The sequence below is a fragment of the Camelus bactrianus genome, chromosome 8, assembly GCF_048773025.1.
Source record: "Camelus bactrianus isolate YW-2024 breed Bactrian camel chromosome 8, ASM4877302v1, whole genome shotgun sequence".
In the NCBI taxonomy this organism is placed as follows: Eukaryota; Metazoa; Chordata; class Mammalia; order Artiodactyla; family Camelidae; genus Camelus; species Camelus bactrianus.
In genome coordinates, this window is record NC_133546.1 from 7,845,472 (window position 1) to 7,862,652 (window position 17,181).

Sequence of the window (17,181 nt, forward strand, 5' to 3'; positions counted from 1 at the left end):
CATTTTGTAGAGCAACAAGATGAAGCGCAAAAACATTAACCTGCCAGAGGTGATGGGACTAGCACATTGCAGAACCTGGATTTAAATCCAAGCAGCACTTAGCTGAACTGAAGAATGCAAATGCAAATAACTGATCACTCAGGGATACAAAACACTTCACTTACACAGACCAGTATTTTTACATTACTAATACTAAAACCAATGCATTTGCGTTTCTAAGGGCAGACCCTCCCCATGCTGCTTCATTCTTCAGGTCATAGGGGGCCTAAAACAGCGCCCAAGCTTTCCCAAAATTAGATGTCTGTCGGGCGTCCCTTCACGCTCCGGGCGCCCGAGTCTCCTGAAGGACAAACAGCGGTAGCAGAGAAGGAAGCCGGGAAATGCAGACCTGCTGCGCAGGGCGGCGGCAGGAGGCCTCTGGCGCAGGACAGGTGGCGGTGCTGGGAGACACCAGGGAAGCCCTTGTCCGGCCCTGGCACGTAACAGAGCTGGGAGCCCAGATGCCACGCGTGTGCGTTCGTTAAGTGGACGGTCCGAGTAGAGGCGTGGCGGCAGCGGCGGGAGAAACAGCTGAGGACGGCCCCTAAGGAACGGGGCCTGGGAGAACAGCGCCGATACTGGCCCCACAAAGCCAGACTCCAAAGCGGGACTGCTGACCACTGCCGTCCCACCGCAAACCTGCGCCGCCATGCCCGCCGTCTTCACGCGCAGGCGCATCTACAACGGAGGGGCGGTTGGGCGGAGTCAAGGGCCGGAAGTGGCTCTTAGCACTGGTCATCCCAGAAAACCCGACAACCGGAACAGCCCGGAGGTCCCGCCCCCAGACGGAACACTGGGTTGCTGTGCAACCGCTGGGGGCGCCGGCGCCGGGCTCGCTGCTGCGTGGAGCAAGCCGAGTGTAGCTCCCACCTCCTGCCCTGGCAACCTCCCTTCCCGCCCGCCTCCCTTCTCGCCGCCTCTCCTTGCGTCGCGGAATCCCTGCCCTTGGCACTACTTGCACCTCTCCGGCTTCCACGACGCTTTAGTGCCCACCTGCTTCGAAGCCAGGCGTCACCGAAAGCGAAGCGGTCCGAACCCGGACGTGGCCTCCAGGTTGACGGACCGCACCTCTCCGGCCATGGCCACCTACACCTACACCAGCCGGCCCCGGGCCCTGCCCTGCCAGCGCCGCCGTTACCGGGACAACCTGTTGCAGCCGTGAGTGAGCAAAGCAACCCCAGTGTGTTCTCCACCCACTCCACCATCGCGGGCCGCGGGATCCTGGCCCCTTCGCCCTGGGAAAACCTGCCTATGCTGCTTCCCTTCTCTGCGAAATAAAATTTCCTCTCTAAAGAACTCTCCCGTGGTGTAGAAGAATGAAGCAAGACAGGGCATTAGTGAACTTTTAATGATAATGATAATAGCATGATTGATAACCGTCCATGGAACCTACTTATTTCACTAAGCTTGAGGCAAATAACGTTTATTGTTGACTAACCATGTGCCAAGTACCTTCTAGGGGCATTTACATATATTTTCTTATTTAGTCCACAGTGCTGTGAAGTGGGTTTTATAACTCCTCAGTGCACATGAGGAAACTGAGGTACAAAGGTGTCACACACAATAGCATGTCCAAAATGGGAGCCAAGTAAAGCAGTCTTCGGTTTCCACAGCAGTCTTCAGGCAGGAATCAGGTTATCCATCCTTCCTGGGCCCCAGATTGTACTTTTACATGCATGAGTATTTGCAAATATTCAAATATCCGTATTTAGGAAGGACCTTAAATGTTTTGGTTCTCTTAAAGTTCTTTCCATAAGCCTCAAATTTTGGAATCAGAACTTTCCGAGAATATAGGCTCCATGGAAGCAGGAAACTTTGTGGCTTTTGTTCACTTAAGATTGTGTCTGACACATAGTTAGCACTCTACACAAATTGTTGAATTTATGATTGAATGTCAGCAATGTAACTTTTTAAAATTGTATTTGTTTTTCGTTTTCATATTCTTTTTCATTATAGGTTACTACAAGATGCTGAATATATAGTTTCCTGTGCTATACAGAAGAAACTTGTTGTTTATCTGTTTTATATATACTAGTTAATATTTGTAAACCTGAGGCTTCCCAATTTATCCCTTCCCACCCCCATTCCCCCAGTAACCATAACTTTGTTTACTATGTCTGTGAGTCTGTTTCTGTTTTGTAGATAAGCTCATTAGTATCTTTTTACTTTTTTTAGATTCCACATATGAGTGATATCATATGGTATTTTTCTTTCTCTTTCTGGCTTACTTCACTTAGAATGACAATCTCCAGGTCCATCCATGTTGCTGCAAATGGCATTATTTTATTACTTTTTACAGTTGAGTAGTATTCCATTGTATAAATATACCACAGCTTCTTTATCATCTGTCAATAGACATTTAAGTTGTTTCCTTGTCTTGGCTATTGTATACAGTGCTGCTAGGAACATTGGGGTGCATGTATCTTTTCAAATTAGAATTCCCGCCAGATAAATGACCAGGAGTAGGATTGCTGGATCAAATGGTAAATCTGTTTTTAGTTTTTTGAGGAATCCCTGTAACTGTTTTCCAAAATGGCTGCACCAAACTACATTCCCACCAACAGAGTAGAAGGGTTCCCTTTTCTCTACACCCTCTCCAGCATTTATTGTTTATGGACTTTTTAATGATGGCCATTCTAACTGGTGTGAGATGATACTTTACTGTAGTTTTGATTTGGATTTCTCTGATAATTAGCAATATTGAGCATTTTTTCATGTGCCTATTGGCCATTTGTATATCTTCATTGGAAAATTGCTCATTTAGGTCTTCTGCCCATTTTTGAATTGGGTGAGTTCTTAGAAAAACTAAAAAGAAAAGTTATTAAGTTGTATGAGCTGTTACATATTCTGGAAATTAAGCCTTTGTCTGTCATATCATTTGCAAATATTTTTTCCCATTCTGTAGGTTGTTGTTTTGTTTTGCTTATGGTTTCCTTTGCTATGCAAAAGCTTATAAATTTAATTAAGTCCCTTTTGTTTATTTTTGCTTTTATTTCTGTTGCCTGGGTAGACTGCCCTAGGAGAACATTGCTAAGATTTATGTCCAAAAATGTTTCGCCTATGTTTTCTTCTAGGAAGTTTATAGTATCTTGTCTTATATTTAAGTCTTGAAGCCAGTTTGAGTTTATTTTTGCATATGGTATGAGGGAGTATTCTAACTTCATTGATTTATATGCAGCAGTCCAGTTTTCCCAACACCATTTGCTAAAGAGACTGTCTTTTCTCCACTGTGTATTCTTGCCTCCTTTGTCAAAGATTAATTGACCATAAGTCTGTGGGTTTATTTGTGAGCTCTCTCTTCGGTTCCATTGATCCATGTCTGTTTTTGTGCCAATGTCATGCTGTTTTGATTACTGTAGCTCTGTAGTATTGTCTGAAGTTTGGGAGGGCTATATCTCCAGCTTTGTTCCTTTTCTTCAATATTGCTTTGGCAATTCTGGGTCTTTTGTGATTCCATATAAATTTTAGGATTATTTGTTCTAGTTTTGTGAAAAATGTCCTGGGTAATTTGATAGGGATCACATTAAATCTGTGGATTGCTTTGGGTAGTATGGCCATTTTAGCAATAATTCTTCCAATCCAAGAGCATGAGACATCTTTACATTTCTTTAAGTCACCTTTAACTTCCTTAACCAATGTGTTGTATTTCTTCACGTGTAAGGCTTTCACCTCCTTGGTCAGCTTTATTCCTTTTTTTTTTTTTGGATGTGATTTTAAAAGGGATTATTTCTTTACCTTCTTTTTCTGATATTTCATTGTTAATATAAAGAAATGCAGCTGATTTCTGTATGTTAACCTTGTATCCTGCTATCTTCCTGAATTCTTTTATCAGCTCTAGTAGTTATTGTGTGGAGCCTTTAAGATTTTCTATATATAGTATCATATCATCTACATATCATGACAGTTTTACCTCTTCTCTTCCTGTTTGGATCCCTTTTATTTCTTTTTCTTGTCTGATTGCTGTGGCTAGGACTTCCAATACTATGTTGAATAGAAGTGGTGAGAGTGGGCTTCCTTGTCTTGTTCTATATTTTAGTGGGAAAGCTTTCAACTTTTAACTGTGGAATATTATGCTGGATGTGGGTTTAGCAATGTAATTCTTGATGTTTATTTCAAACTCTGAGTCTAAATTCATAATTACCTTATTTTGACAATATACTTTTTAAAATAAGAAATGTCTATCACTTTAAGAAAACCAAAATAGAAAATTTAAATTTAAACTATTTATATTATTAAAAGATTCAGTTTAAAAAGGGACTTCTTTTAGAAATATTTCCTGGTGCCTTTAAGTGTTTACTTACAAATCATTCCTATTAAGTCAGACCAACATGAAATAAGAATCAATGCTGATTCATTAGGAACAATTTTTGTAAGAGTTAGTTGATTGGTATATTGAAGTAATCCATCGATTCAGATCTTTGGAAGGAGTTCTTTTATATGTGTCTATTTGATTTTTCAGTCTAAATTTATCCTTATTGGTGATTTTCAATTTATAAAAGTAATATATGCTTGTTGAAGCAAATGAAAAGTATAAAATAAGGATGAATAGAGGCAAAGTTAATTATCTTTCACCTACCTCTGCTCCTACTTCCCTGTTGTAACCAAATTTAACAATCTTATGTTATTCTTCCACACCTCGTTGCTTGTACACACATATATGAGCATATGTACGTATGTTTAGGTTTATTTCCAAAATAGAATTGTACTACACGTATTAATCTGCATTTGGCTCCTCCCCTATTTTATAAGTTCTAATTCCTTTTTTCCCTAGTTTATGTATATACATATACATACATTTATTTAATAAATGGACTCATACTATTCGTGCTTGTATGTGTTCTTAGTACAGCCTTATTCCCCAACCCCTTCCCTTGCAAACTTGCTCTCCCTCTCCAGCCCCCAAACTATGTTAATGACTTTGAATGAAAACTTTTATACTTTTCTCTATACTCACATGTTTATGTACAAATGTATGAATATATACATACAGATACACATCTGCAAGGGTTTTGTCTCCTTCATAGCAATGGTAACATATTATACACAATTCTCAACATCTTCCTTTTCTCATCTGATTCTTTGTGGAAGTTCCTCCAGTTATTTTTCATAGCAGCGTGATATCCCCTGATACATACATTATTAAAATTTTCCTCTATTGGTAGATACTCAGTTTGCTTCAGGTTTTTACCACAAAGAAGGAGGTTTCGATAAACAGTCTTATGTACTGACCTTTTTATTTCTATGAGGCGGAATCCCAGGGTGGGATTGTTAAGTTGTGTATTTTTAACACAGATAGAACAAAATATCTTTCCTCCAGGAATGTTTAAACATGTCCTTTTTTTCACATCCTCTCCAGCAATAGGTGTTATAGATTTTTTTCTTTTTGTCATTTGATAGCATAAAAATGAAATTTATCCTCGGTATTACTTTTAATTAGCACTAGGATGCTTTAATCAAGTAAGCATTATGTTTGGATTTTTTTCCATTCTAAAAGATCCCTGACTACAATGTATAGAATAGGTTGAGGGAGAAATGCTATTACAGATAGTTAAGAGACTAAGAGACTTTTGTAGTAGTCCAGATAAAAGATAGTGGTGGCAGTGAGCAGTGGATGGATGCCAGAAAGATTTTGGGGATAGAGTCAATAGAATTTGCTAGTTGTAGAAAATGGGGAAGAGGGAAGAGTCTTGGATGACCCCCAGGCTTCTAGGTTAAGCCAACTGGCTGATTACTGGTAGCACTTAATGAAATGCAAATACAGAACCCCACAGAAATAACAAATTGGAGTAGGAGAATGATAATTAGCTCAAATTTGAGATTGCCTTTGAGACATCTTAGTGAGATGTCATCTGGCTTGTCAATTGGATCTACAGCCTGGAGCTCAGAGGAGAGTTCTGAACTAAAGATAAAATTGAGAGTTTTAGGTATATGGATCTAAGTGAAGCCTTAAGAATGGATGAGGTCAACTCAGGACAAGAGGAGGCTGAACCATAAGGAAATCCTCTAGTTGCAGGGAGCTAGCAAACACAGGTTGAAAGAGAGGAGTCAGAGAAAAAGCAGAAAAGCACTCAGAATAATATAGTGGGATCATGGAGGCCTGGGACAGAGAGTGCCTCAGTGCAGGTGTGGCCCACTGAGCTGAACGCTGCCCAGAGGTCAAGTAAGAGGAGTAGTGAAGCATGTCTGGGTTTTAAGTAATACAATGTCGGCTTATCCAGTAGTTGTTTCAATGTATGATAAATAAGCAATTTACCACCCCTCACAAAATTATTTCTGATAGAGTACTGTTATTGGTATAAGTCGCTATTTGGTTTTATAGCCACAAATGGAATATCGTTGAAAGAATTTTGAATGAAAATACCAACTGTGTATTTTTCACTATTCATCATTCTGATCTCAGAAATTAAAATTTTATTAACATTTAAAGCAGTATTTTTTAAAAATATCTTTAAGATTAAAGAGCAATAAGAAATTTGACTTATTTTTTAAGCCTGATTCTATTAATGTAACTTTTCAATTCTTGAATCAAAATTTTTTCAGTCCTTTAGGGCAGGCCCCTTTTCAATTGGGCTGTTTTCGCATTAGTTAAGTAGTCTAACAGATTTACAGCCTAAATCCAGCACTGCCTCTTACCAGCTAGGTAACCTTGGGCAATTCCTTTCTGAGTCTACTTCCTCTTCAGTGAGATGGCAGCCATCGCTCCCAGCTTGAAGCTTATTTTGAGCAATAAGTAAAATAATGTCTGTGAAGGGTCCAGCATTATAATATAAGCATTCCATAAATGGTAGCCATTTGTCTCCTTATTTAATGGACTGTGCTTTAAAAAAGTCTGTTTTCTTAAAATATTTTCATCTAGCCTAAATTTTATTAAAAATGGGTTAACCTCATAGATAGTAACACTCTATTACAATCGTTATTTAGAACTTGCTTTTTTACAGAGCTGAAGAACCTGTGCATCATGGAAACATAATGTATGACCGAAGGGTGATCCGAGGCAACACTTACGCTCTGCAGACAGTACCGCTGGTGAGTGTAATTTGAATAGTCTAACACAGAGCGTTCCAAACTACCTGTGCTGAAGGACCAATTTTTTCCTTTCTTTTTATTTCTAATCTGTTACAGACTAAAACATGTATAAAATAGAATAAAGATGGATTACTAGAAAAATGAAATGAAAAAACAAAAAGACATGCCGAATGCAAACCAGATGATGGTTGCCAGGGGATTGGGGAATAGGGAGTTATTATTTAACAGGGACAGAGTTTCTGTTTTGCAAGATGAAAAGAGCTCTGGAGGTGAATGATGGCTGTGGTTGCACAATGTGAATGTAGTTAATGCCTCTCAACTGTGCACTTAAAAATAGTCAAGATGATAAATTTTATGTTATGGGTATTTTACCACAATTGAAAGTATTTTAAAAATTCAAGCCCCAATTTTTATTAGGTCAACAGAACTGTGGGAAACTGTTCTGAAAGTTTCCAAACGTTTACTCTCAACTTCTGTCATTACATTGTTACAGACCAGTTCAGACTGTTCACAGACAGTGTGAGTCTGGGGACCACACTTCGAGTAGCACTGGTCTAATATATTAGGGTTTGTTTAAATTATCTCATACTCCAATACTATTATCATTATTAAGTTAGAAAGTCTTAATTATGCTTCTTTTCTTTAGTTCACTCAACAAATGTTTATTGAGTTTTAAGTCCTGTGCTGGGTTCCCGGGCTACAGAGATGAATAAGATGTAGTGCGGTATTAAGAGTGATGATTTCTTGGTGCAGAAATGAAATACAGTTCAGTTAACCTGTAAACACTATATGACATATAAATGCTTAACACCACATGGTGATGTGTGGGATGTTAGACACTGTGAATCAGTATACATCAAAATCACCTACAAACTCATTAAAAATATATATGCTTCACCTATACCATGGATTTCCTGCATTAGAACCTCCAAAGTTGCACACAGGGTATGTAGCATTTATAAACTTCTCTAGGCAATTCTGATAGCCAGTTCAGGGACAAGCATTTAGAAACAATAGCTCAAACATGTGATATAGACATGTGCTGGAGCATTTTCTTGTGGCAGTAGCAGTGAATACTGGCAGTCCTTGAACAAGAGTAGTAATGAATTGCTGCTTTTTTTTAAAGTTAATATTGTGGCAATTTGATTTTTTTTTAGTTCATTAGTTAATCAATACCTTACCTTAAAAGTCTGTACTGAGGGGGGAAGGGAGTGAGAAGGGATAAATTGGGAGCTCTAGATTTGCAGATACTAATATACATAAAATATATAAACAAGTTTATACTGTATAGCACAGGAAACTGTATTCAATATCTTGTAGTAAGCTATGGTGAAAAAGAATATGAAAACAAATATATGTATGTTCCTCTATGACTGAAGATTGTGCTGTATACTAGAAATGAACCCAACATTGTAAACTGACTATATTTCAATTAAAACAAAGTCTGTACTGAGACTTCCAGTCCAGACAAACAGGAAGGAATTCACCAGTTCGTCCCTACTCCTCCTCTTACAACTAAAAATCCCTGCACATAGTACCACAACAAATATAGGGAGACTCTGAAAGGTGAAAAGAAGAAACTGGACTGGCAAGGGAACTCAGGACATAGCAAGGGACTTCAGGACATGGCAAGGATGGGTTCCCTAGGTGTTCTTTTTGCTTCTCACAGATCCCAGATTGCTGGAGAAACCTACAAGCTGGAACCACACACACCCGGGAACCAGGCATACCCTAAGAAAAGCCTGCTCCCTCTATCCAAAGATAGAGGGTGGCTTAGTAGGACAGGACCATTTACCATGCTGCCTCACTCCTCCAGCCAGACACTAAAGGAAAAACTGCCTTGCCTTGCCCCAGGGCATCAGTGAAGCTTAGATGGAGAGCTGGACCTCAGTCTCCACGTGGCAGCAATAATACAAATCCGTCCTCTGATTCATTACTGCCAGCACACTAAAATAAAGGGAGTGACTTCCTGCTAAATAATTAAATGAGATCCAGCGTCTCACAACATAATACCCAAAATACAGAATACTATTAAAAAATCATACATCATACCAGGAACCAGGACAGTCAAAACTTGAGTGAGAAAAACCAATCAAGAGATGACAGCACTAGGATGACTCAGATGTAGGAGTACCCTGACAAGGATTTTAAAGCAGTAATCATAAAATTGTTTCAATCAAAAATGGACAGTTATGACCACTCTTGAAATAAATGGAAAAAACAGAAAATCATAGCAAAAAATAGAAGATATGAAAATAAACCAAATGGCAAATGTAGAACTGAAAAATAGAATAACCAAAATAAAAAAACACTCACAGATGGATTCATTGGAGATGACATATGAAACAATTAGTGAATACAGAAACAAATCAACGGAATCACCTAGTCTGAAGAACAGGTATCTAGAAAATAGACCCCCACCCACCCACCCAAAAAAAAAAAGCCTCAGATTGCTGAGGAACAATAACAAAATATCTAAATTCATCTTATCAAGTCCCAAGAGAGGGGAAAAAGTGTGGGATTGAAAAAAAATTCAAAGAAATAATGCCTGAAAACTCCACAAATTTGACATGAGGCATAAACCTACAAAGTTCACACTAAGACATATCAAAATCAAAGCTTTGAAAGCAAAAAAACAAAAAAAATCTTGAAACAAACGATAGCAATATGACCCGTTACCAGAAAGGAAACAATTACTTGAGTAACAGTGGATTTCTCCTCTGGAGCCACGGAGGCCAGAAAGAAGTAGCACAGAATTTCTCAAGCCCTGAAAGAAAAGGACTAGCACATTCTAATCCAATGAAAATATCCTTCAGGAAAAAGCAAGAAACTCAGTCATTCTTGGATGAAGGAGAACTAAGAGAATTTGTCACCAGCCCTTAAAAAAGTCACCTTCCCTTAAATAATGTCTACCCTTAAATAATGACGGCCTTTACATAATATCACCTACCCTTAAATAATGGCCAAATGAAGTTCTCTGAATAGAAAGGAAATAACAGAGGAAGTTGGGGGATTCAGGAAGGAAGATAGAACAAGGAAATGGGTGAAAATAGGGATAAATACAATCATCTGTCTTTCTCATGGTTTTTAAAAATTATATGTGATGGCTGAAGCACATCACATGATATAATGCTTAATGTATGTAGATGAAATATTTAAGATGATTGTATTTTGATTATATTGTAAAAATAGAATCAGGGAATCTAAATGGAAATAAACCATCTACATTTGAAGTGGTAAAATGTTGATACTAAATGTTGACTTTAAGAAGGTACATATTGTATATTGTAATACCTAGAGCAACTATTTTTTAAGAAACTATACAGAGATGAAAACACAACTATACAAAATCTATGGGATCCAGCAAAAGCAGTCCTAAGAAGGAAGTTCATAGTGATACAGGCCTTCCTCAAAAAATAAGAAAGATCTCAAATAAAGAACCTAACCTAACCACCAGAAAGAATTAGAAAAAGAAGAATAAATAAAACCTAAATGCAACAAGAAGGAAGGAAATCATAATGAAGATCAGAGAGGAAATAAATAAAATAGAGATTAAAAAATAGAAAAAATTAAAACCAAGAGCTGATTATTTTGAAGGGTAAACAAAATCAACAAACCTCTCACCAAGAAGAAAAGAGAGTGGACCCAACTGAACAAAATTAGAAATGAAAAAGGAGAAATCACAACCAATACTACAGAAATAACAAAAACCATAAGAGAATACTGTAAATAATTATATGCCAACAAATTGGACAACCTAAAAGAAAGAGACAATTTTCTAGAAACATACTATACACCAAAACTGATGAAGAAGAAATAATTTGAATATTAGATCACTAGGAGTGAAATAGAATCTGTAATTTGAAAAAGCTTCCTGCAAACAAAATTCCAGGACTGTATATCAGAAATCAAAAATCTAAAAGATTGAAAGGGAGGGAACACTTCCAAAGTCATTCTGTGAAGCCACCATTACCCTGATACCAAAACCAGACAAAGACAGTATCAAAAAAGAAAATTACAAGCCAATATCTTTGATGAATATTGATGCAAATATTTACAACAAAATATTAGCGAACTGAATCCAACAACATAAAAAAGATCATACATCACGATCAAGTTGGATTCATCCCAGGGTTACAAGGATGGTTCAACATATGCAAATCAATCAGTGTGATACACCACATCAACAAAGAAAAGACAAAAACTACATGATCATCTCAATAGATGCAGAAAAAACTTCTGATAAAATTCAACACCTATTTATGATAAAAACTCTTACCAAAGTGGGTATAAGGGGAACATATCTCAACATAATAAAAGCTATTTATGACAAACCCACAGCCAGCATAATACTCAACAGTGAAAAGCTGAAAGTTTTCCCGCTAAAATCTGGAACAAGACAAGGATGCCCATTCTCATCACTTCTACTCAACATAGTATTGGAAGTCCTAGCCACAACAATCAGACAAGAAAAAGAAATAAAAGGTATCCAAATTGGAAGGGAAGAGGTGAAATTGTCATATGCAGATGGCATGATACTACATATAGAAAACTCTAAAGACTCCACACAAAAACTACCAGAGCTGATAAACGAAATCAGGAAGGTAGCAGGATACAAGATTAATATATCGAAATCTGTTGTGTTTCTTCATGCTAATTAAAAAAATCAGAAAAGGAAAGTAAAAAAAAAATCTCTTTAAAAATCACATTAAAAAAATACTTAGGAATAAACCTGACCAAGGAGGTGAAAGACTTATACTTAACCATAAAACATTGATAAAGAAAATTGAATTGATACGAATAAATGGAAAGATATTCCATGCTCTTGCATTAGAAGATTAATGTTTAATATTGTTACTATTAATTTGAATATTAATATTTAATATTAATATTGGAGGATTTATAATTTTGTTAAAATGGCCATACCACCCAAAATAATCTACAGATTTAATGCAATCCCTATCAAATTACCCATAACATTTTCACAGAACTGGAATAAATAATCCTAAAATTTATATGGAATCATAAAAGACCCAGGATTGCCAAAGCAATCCTTTAATTTGAGCAATGAATTTCTAAAACGAACTTGTTGCATTTTTGTTACCCTAAATCTTTGAAGGCTGACATTTATAACTCTGTTCCATTTTAAAACATGGAAATAATTCAAGCATGATATTTATAATAATCTAGAAGATATACATTTACAAAGAAAAAAGTCTCCATTAAACAATCTCAAAATGATATTAGTAATTGTATTAGAAAAATGAAACTGTAGGTGATATTTCTTTTCTTTTTGGTTATGTAGTTATTTTATTATAGAAGGAAATGATAACGAGGTAGGGGAAGAGCTATTCTGTGACAGGTATTGTATTAGCCTTGGCACATTATCATCTGATTTGTTCCTTATAATCAAAAACTTAGATGTTATTCCCATTATACAGATGAGAAAACTGAATATCTGAAAATGTGTATTATTAGTCTAAGCTTTACTAATCATAGTAATTAAGAAATTAAGGAGTTGGAATTTGAGCTTCAGAGCCAATGCTCTTCTTCCCACTGTATCATGTAAACATTGCAATAGGTGATGTTAAGTTAGAAAAAAGTATAAAATGTGTAGTATCTTCACAACTTCAAAAAGCTGTATGCTTTTAAATAACAGTAGCCATTGTGTTAGAGATATGGGATTATAGGAAATTTTCTTTTTCTTTTTAAAAATACTATAATGTCATTTCAGTGAAAATGTTTTTAGAATTCTAATTTTAAATGTTAAAATTTTTCCTGCAAAATGCTTTCATATTTCTCTTTTTCTTTTCATACTTACCTTGAGGTAAGACAGGTTAGCTATAGAGAAGGGCTACAAAATAAGATATAGATACAAAATCAGAGACCTCCAAATATTGCAGAACTACTGTGAATAATTATATTTTTAATCCCTTAGTCAGCTATTGTTTTGTGGCCTTGGACAAGCTTTGTTTGGCCATGGATGTTTTCTTTGTTAGCTAATTTTTTTTAAGGAAATTCTGCCCAAATGAAACTCAGATTTAAAAAAAAAAAGTTCTAGCGCTTTTCAGTTTCTTAACTTCACACTAAAATTTATTGTGACTGAATGGTTATATCTGTTTATTAGGCACAAGAGGAATTCATGGTAAAAAATCCTTGAATGAGGGAAAACAGTTTATTAGATGGGATTCTGCACCATTTTATTCCAATTAACAGTCATACTTTGAAGTTACTTTATATGTTTTGTCAGATACCTTTGTAATTACCTGACAAAGTTCAAATAAACTTTGAATCATCAATCACTGATAATCAGGAAGCATCATATGGCAGGTGCTTTCATATTCTCGGGGAATCACTGTGGGAACAGCAGTTCTATGTATTTTGAGAAATATTTTCTAAATTTTAGAAGCCTTTTCTGTCCCTCAGCCTGGACAGCCTGATCCTGTAGAGATTCAGAGGAAACAGCAGGCTAAGAGGAGGGCTCTTGCCAAAAAACGAGCCCAAGAACAGCTCAGACCACGAACGCCTGAACCCGTGGAAGGCAGAAAGCACGTGGATGTGCAAACAGGTATGTGGGCACGCCTGCCATTGGCCGTGTGGCTCCTGGGCGTGCTCAGTTTTCTAAGTCATTTCCTTTGGGCTTTATATTATTTATGTATCTGTTATGCTATCTAATACTTTCCCAGTCACATGGTAGGAGAAGTCCATTCACTAAACAAATTCATAGACTATATTTTATTATTATATTGGGTATGGCTAGAAGTGTGAGATGGGGTCTTTAAAAAAAAGAATTTCATGCCCAAATTAATTCTCTCTCAGCCCTTTTCATGTATTCTGTTCTCAAACTGGGGTAATTTCTTACTTTTTCTAGCCCAACATAAATCACTGGACAGGACAGGAGAGCAATATAGTTTTGTTTTGTTTTTGGTATTTTGTCTTTTGAAAGGAGTAAACCTGTTTAGATCTGAGTCCCCCACCTCTCTCACCATGGCCTCTTCTGTTCTCTCCTCTTGTTCTCCATCCACATACTCCCCAGGGCCACACGGGCTCTTCTAGGCTAGCACCAGGCTTTCCCTACTTGTCTGACTGTTGTCAGCTGTGAAGGCTTACCTGGACCTACAGTGTCTAGCAGGGTTGTTGACACAATCCTGTTAGTCAGACAGTACTTGGTGTTTTCCTTGGACCAATGTAACTACTCAAGATCCACCTTGCACCCTACCAAGATGGTGAGTGGATTCATCAGAGATGTGTCTAAATAGTAAGGACCAAAGGAAGAGAAGCATTCCACGCTTTTTCCCTACCTTGAGGCCAAGTCTAGGATGTGTGTATGTCTCTGATTAGCCAACATAGTTGTATTTCTGGGAAAGCTAAATTTTAGTGTTGTTATTATCAGAATGTTAACTTATATAACAGCAGCCACTTTTGTTGAGTATTTTCCTATACCAGATCCTTTACTTATGTATCTCCTCTATTATTACAAAGACTCATGTGACCCATCATTATGCTCCCTTTTATAGATAAAGACTCTGAGGCCCAAAGAGGATATAACGTGGCTAGGTCCTATGTTCAACATCTGGCTCCAGTTCTCATGTTCTTTGCATGATACCACACTGCCCTTGCCTCATATAAATTATTCCTGAGGTGAAATTTGTTTGCATATGTCTGTTTATAATATACAGGCTAGAGGGAACATCAAGTAACACAGTGACATGGTGCATAATTTTTTTTACATATCCAGGAATTTTCAAATCTTTATGCATTGACTATCTTAGGACTCAATTAAATAGATGGCTTTATTGACTTTCCATCCCATGTTACAGTTTGCGTCTTATATACGTCTGTGATTACATGTTCTTCTTTAGTTCAGTTTTCAAATACGAAGCTCAGTGCTTTCTCAACATTTGGTAAGTGTTCTAGCCTGACTGTTTCTGTGGTCTTCCAAATATATCAAAATATGTGGTATAATATGTGAATTAAACCCCACATTTGGGCACTTTATTCTAAGACTTATTTTCTGATCCACTCAATTCTATTTTGAAGGAGCTGTAGTTTCAAGTACACATACATACTTGAAATAGACCAGAATTTCAAACTCAATGTGTATGATGTTCTCTTAGAGTTATACCTTGAAGAAATTGCTGACCGCATAATAGAAGTTGATACGGAATGCCAGACAGATGCATTTTTGGACAGACCACCAACACCACTCTTTATTCCTGCCAAAACTGGCAAAGATGTGGCCACCCAAATACTAGAAGGAGAGGTATAGTACATTACTCCGATTTCCCTCTATCTTCTTTATAAATGGTTAAAATCAGGTTTAGTTAAAAGTTTAATATGAATACAAACCACTTCACAATCAGGAAGATTCTACTTCATTTCTTTCCAACTTTATCTATAATGGTTTTATCCTGACCTCCCCGGAAATGTTTTTTTAAATACCATGATCTGATTTCCCTTCTTTGCTGCTCAGAAATAAAAATTATTAGAAATGTTTTTAGAATATTTATATATTTAATTTTTGTGTGTTTGCATACTTGCTTAATGAATGAGTATAAAGTAGGTTTGTACCAAATAAAGAAAAATAATATCTCTGGTATAAAAGATCCCACTACTAGTTGCTTATAGATGATACAACTTTTATGAAGATATTCTCTTTGTGTTAGAAAAAAAAATCCTAAAATAACTACATTTTCATGTCAGTGATTGTAGAAATAGGCCAGTTAATGAAACTGAAGAAGAGAAGCCAGTGCTTATGTGCATAATGACTTAAGTGAGATTTAAGACTCGAAGGAACTTGAAAGAGCTGACATTGAAATTGGGAAATAAAATAAGTCTTCATAAGCTATGTAGAAAGTTATATTTCCCTCTGAATCCAAAAGATGAATCACCAAAATATCCATTATTCTTGTTCCTTTGTTTTTCAAACTGTTATCAAAAACAACCATTAAAAATTGAGCAGAAAATACAGAGAATAAGACAAGGATATTTCCCTTGGGTTTCAGAGTTTGATCTTAAAATTGTTGAGTTCATTCTGATGATTTGCATAGGTCTTTTTTTTTGACTCAATCAGTTTTTGCCTGTGAACAGCCTATGTGCATTTCAGGGCTATTTTGAGGGTTAGAAACCATAAATAAAGAACCACCACAGTGTCTGATTCACAGAAGACAATATATAGTATTGTGTTATTGCTGCTCTTCTGGAAATTTTTTCACTGAACATATGGTTCATGATTACTTTGTTTTGTGTGTTCAAGCTCTTTGACTTTGATCTTGAAGTTAAACCAATGTTAGAAGTTTTGGTGGGAAAGACCATTGAGCAGTCCCTTCTGGAGGTGATGGAAGAGGAAGAGTTGGCTGACCTGCGGGCCAGCCAGTACGCACACGAGGAGTTACGCAACATCGAGCTTGCAGAAGTTCAGCGACTCGAAGAGCAAGAGAGACGGCACCGAGAGGAGAAAGTACAGAGTTTTAGTTTCCTCTCTTAGGCAGATTTTGGCTATTTAATAGATTATGTTCAAAGTCGCGTGCAGTATGAATAGATCTTCAGAAACACGTTGGAAAAGACCTGTAGTATTTGCTGCTCAGGTCTCTCTTCTTATGTAGATCATAGATCTTCCAGGGACTGAATTAACATTTTTAAAATTCCAGCTGACATAAATGCATCTAAATAGAGTTCCCAAGGGCTTCTAAATGTAATCATTTATATGACATACGTCCCAATGAAAGGCATTCTTAAATATCAAGAGTCCTAGAGAAAGAAGTAACACATCCGTTTGCTATAAGTCAGTGGCAGAAAAGGTAGAAGGAAAAAGTGGAATATGTTGGGGGCAGGTAGGGGATGAGAAGCGGAGGATCTGGAGAGAATTCTGGATCTTTTTCTCAGTGGCCAGCCCTTCTCTACACCCTTAGGGATACACCAGAACTACTTGCTGTATCAAATATTTCCATAGGTTATAGGTTTTTAGAACCTTTCGTAAGAAGTGTTTTAGAATCTAGTTTTTAAAATATACCAAGAACCTCTAGTTAGGAAGCAACAGGCTCAGTAATCTTTAAGGGTCTTTCTGAAGGGCCTGGCAGTAGCTGTCACCTTGTGTTAAACACTGGCTGGATAAAT

The 17,181-nt window shown here is 37.0% G+C and overlaps 1 protein-coding gene across 1 annotated transcript in view; it reads left to right on the plus strand.

Annotated features, from left to right (window-relative positions):
- Positions 1 to 380: 380 nt before the first annotated feature.
- Positions 381 to 17,181, plus strand: part of RSPH3 (radial spoke head 3) — a 30,061-nt gene continuing 13,260 nt past the window's right edge. The window contains 7 exon segments of the mRNA XM_074368918.1: positions 381 to 479; positions 526 to 666; positions 668 to 1,197; positions 6,978 to 7,065; positions 13,492 to 13,633; positions 15,183 to 15,328; positions 16,322 to 16,525. Coding sequence (XP_074225019.1) covers positions 381 to 479; positions 526 to 666; positions 668 to 1,197; positions 6,978 to 7,065; positions 13,492 to 13,633; positions 15,183 to 15,328; positions 16,322 to 16,525 — 1,350 coding nt within the window.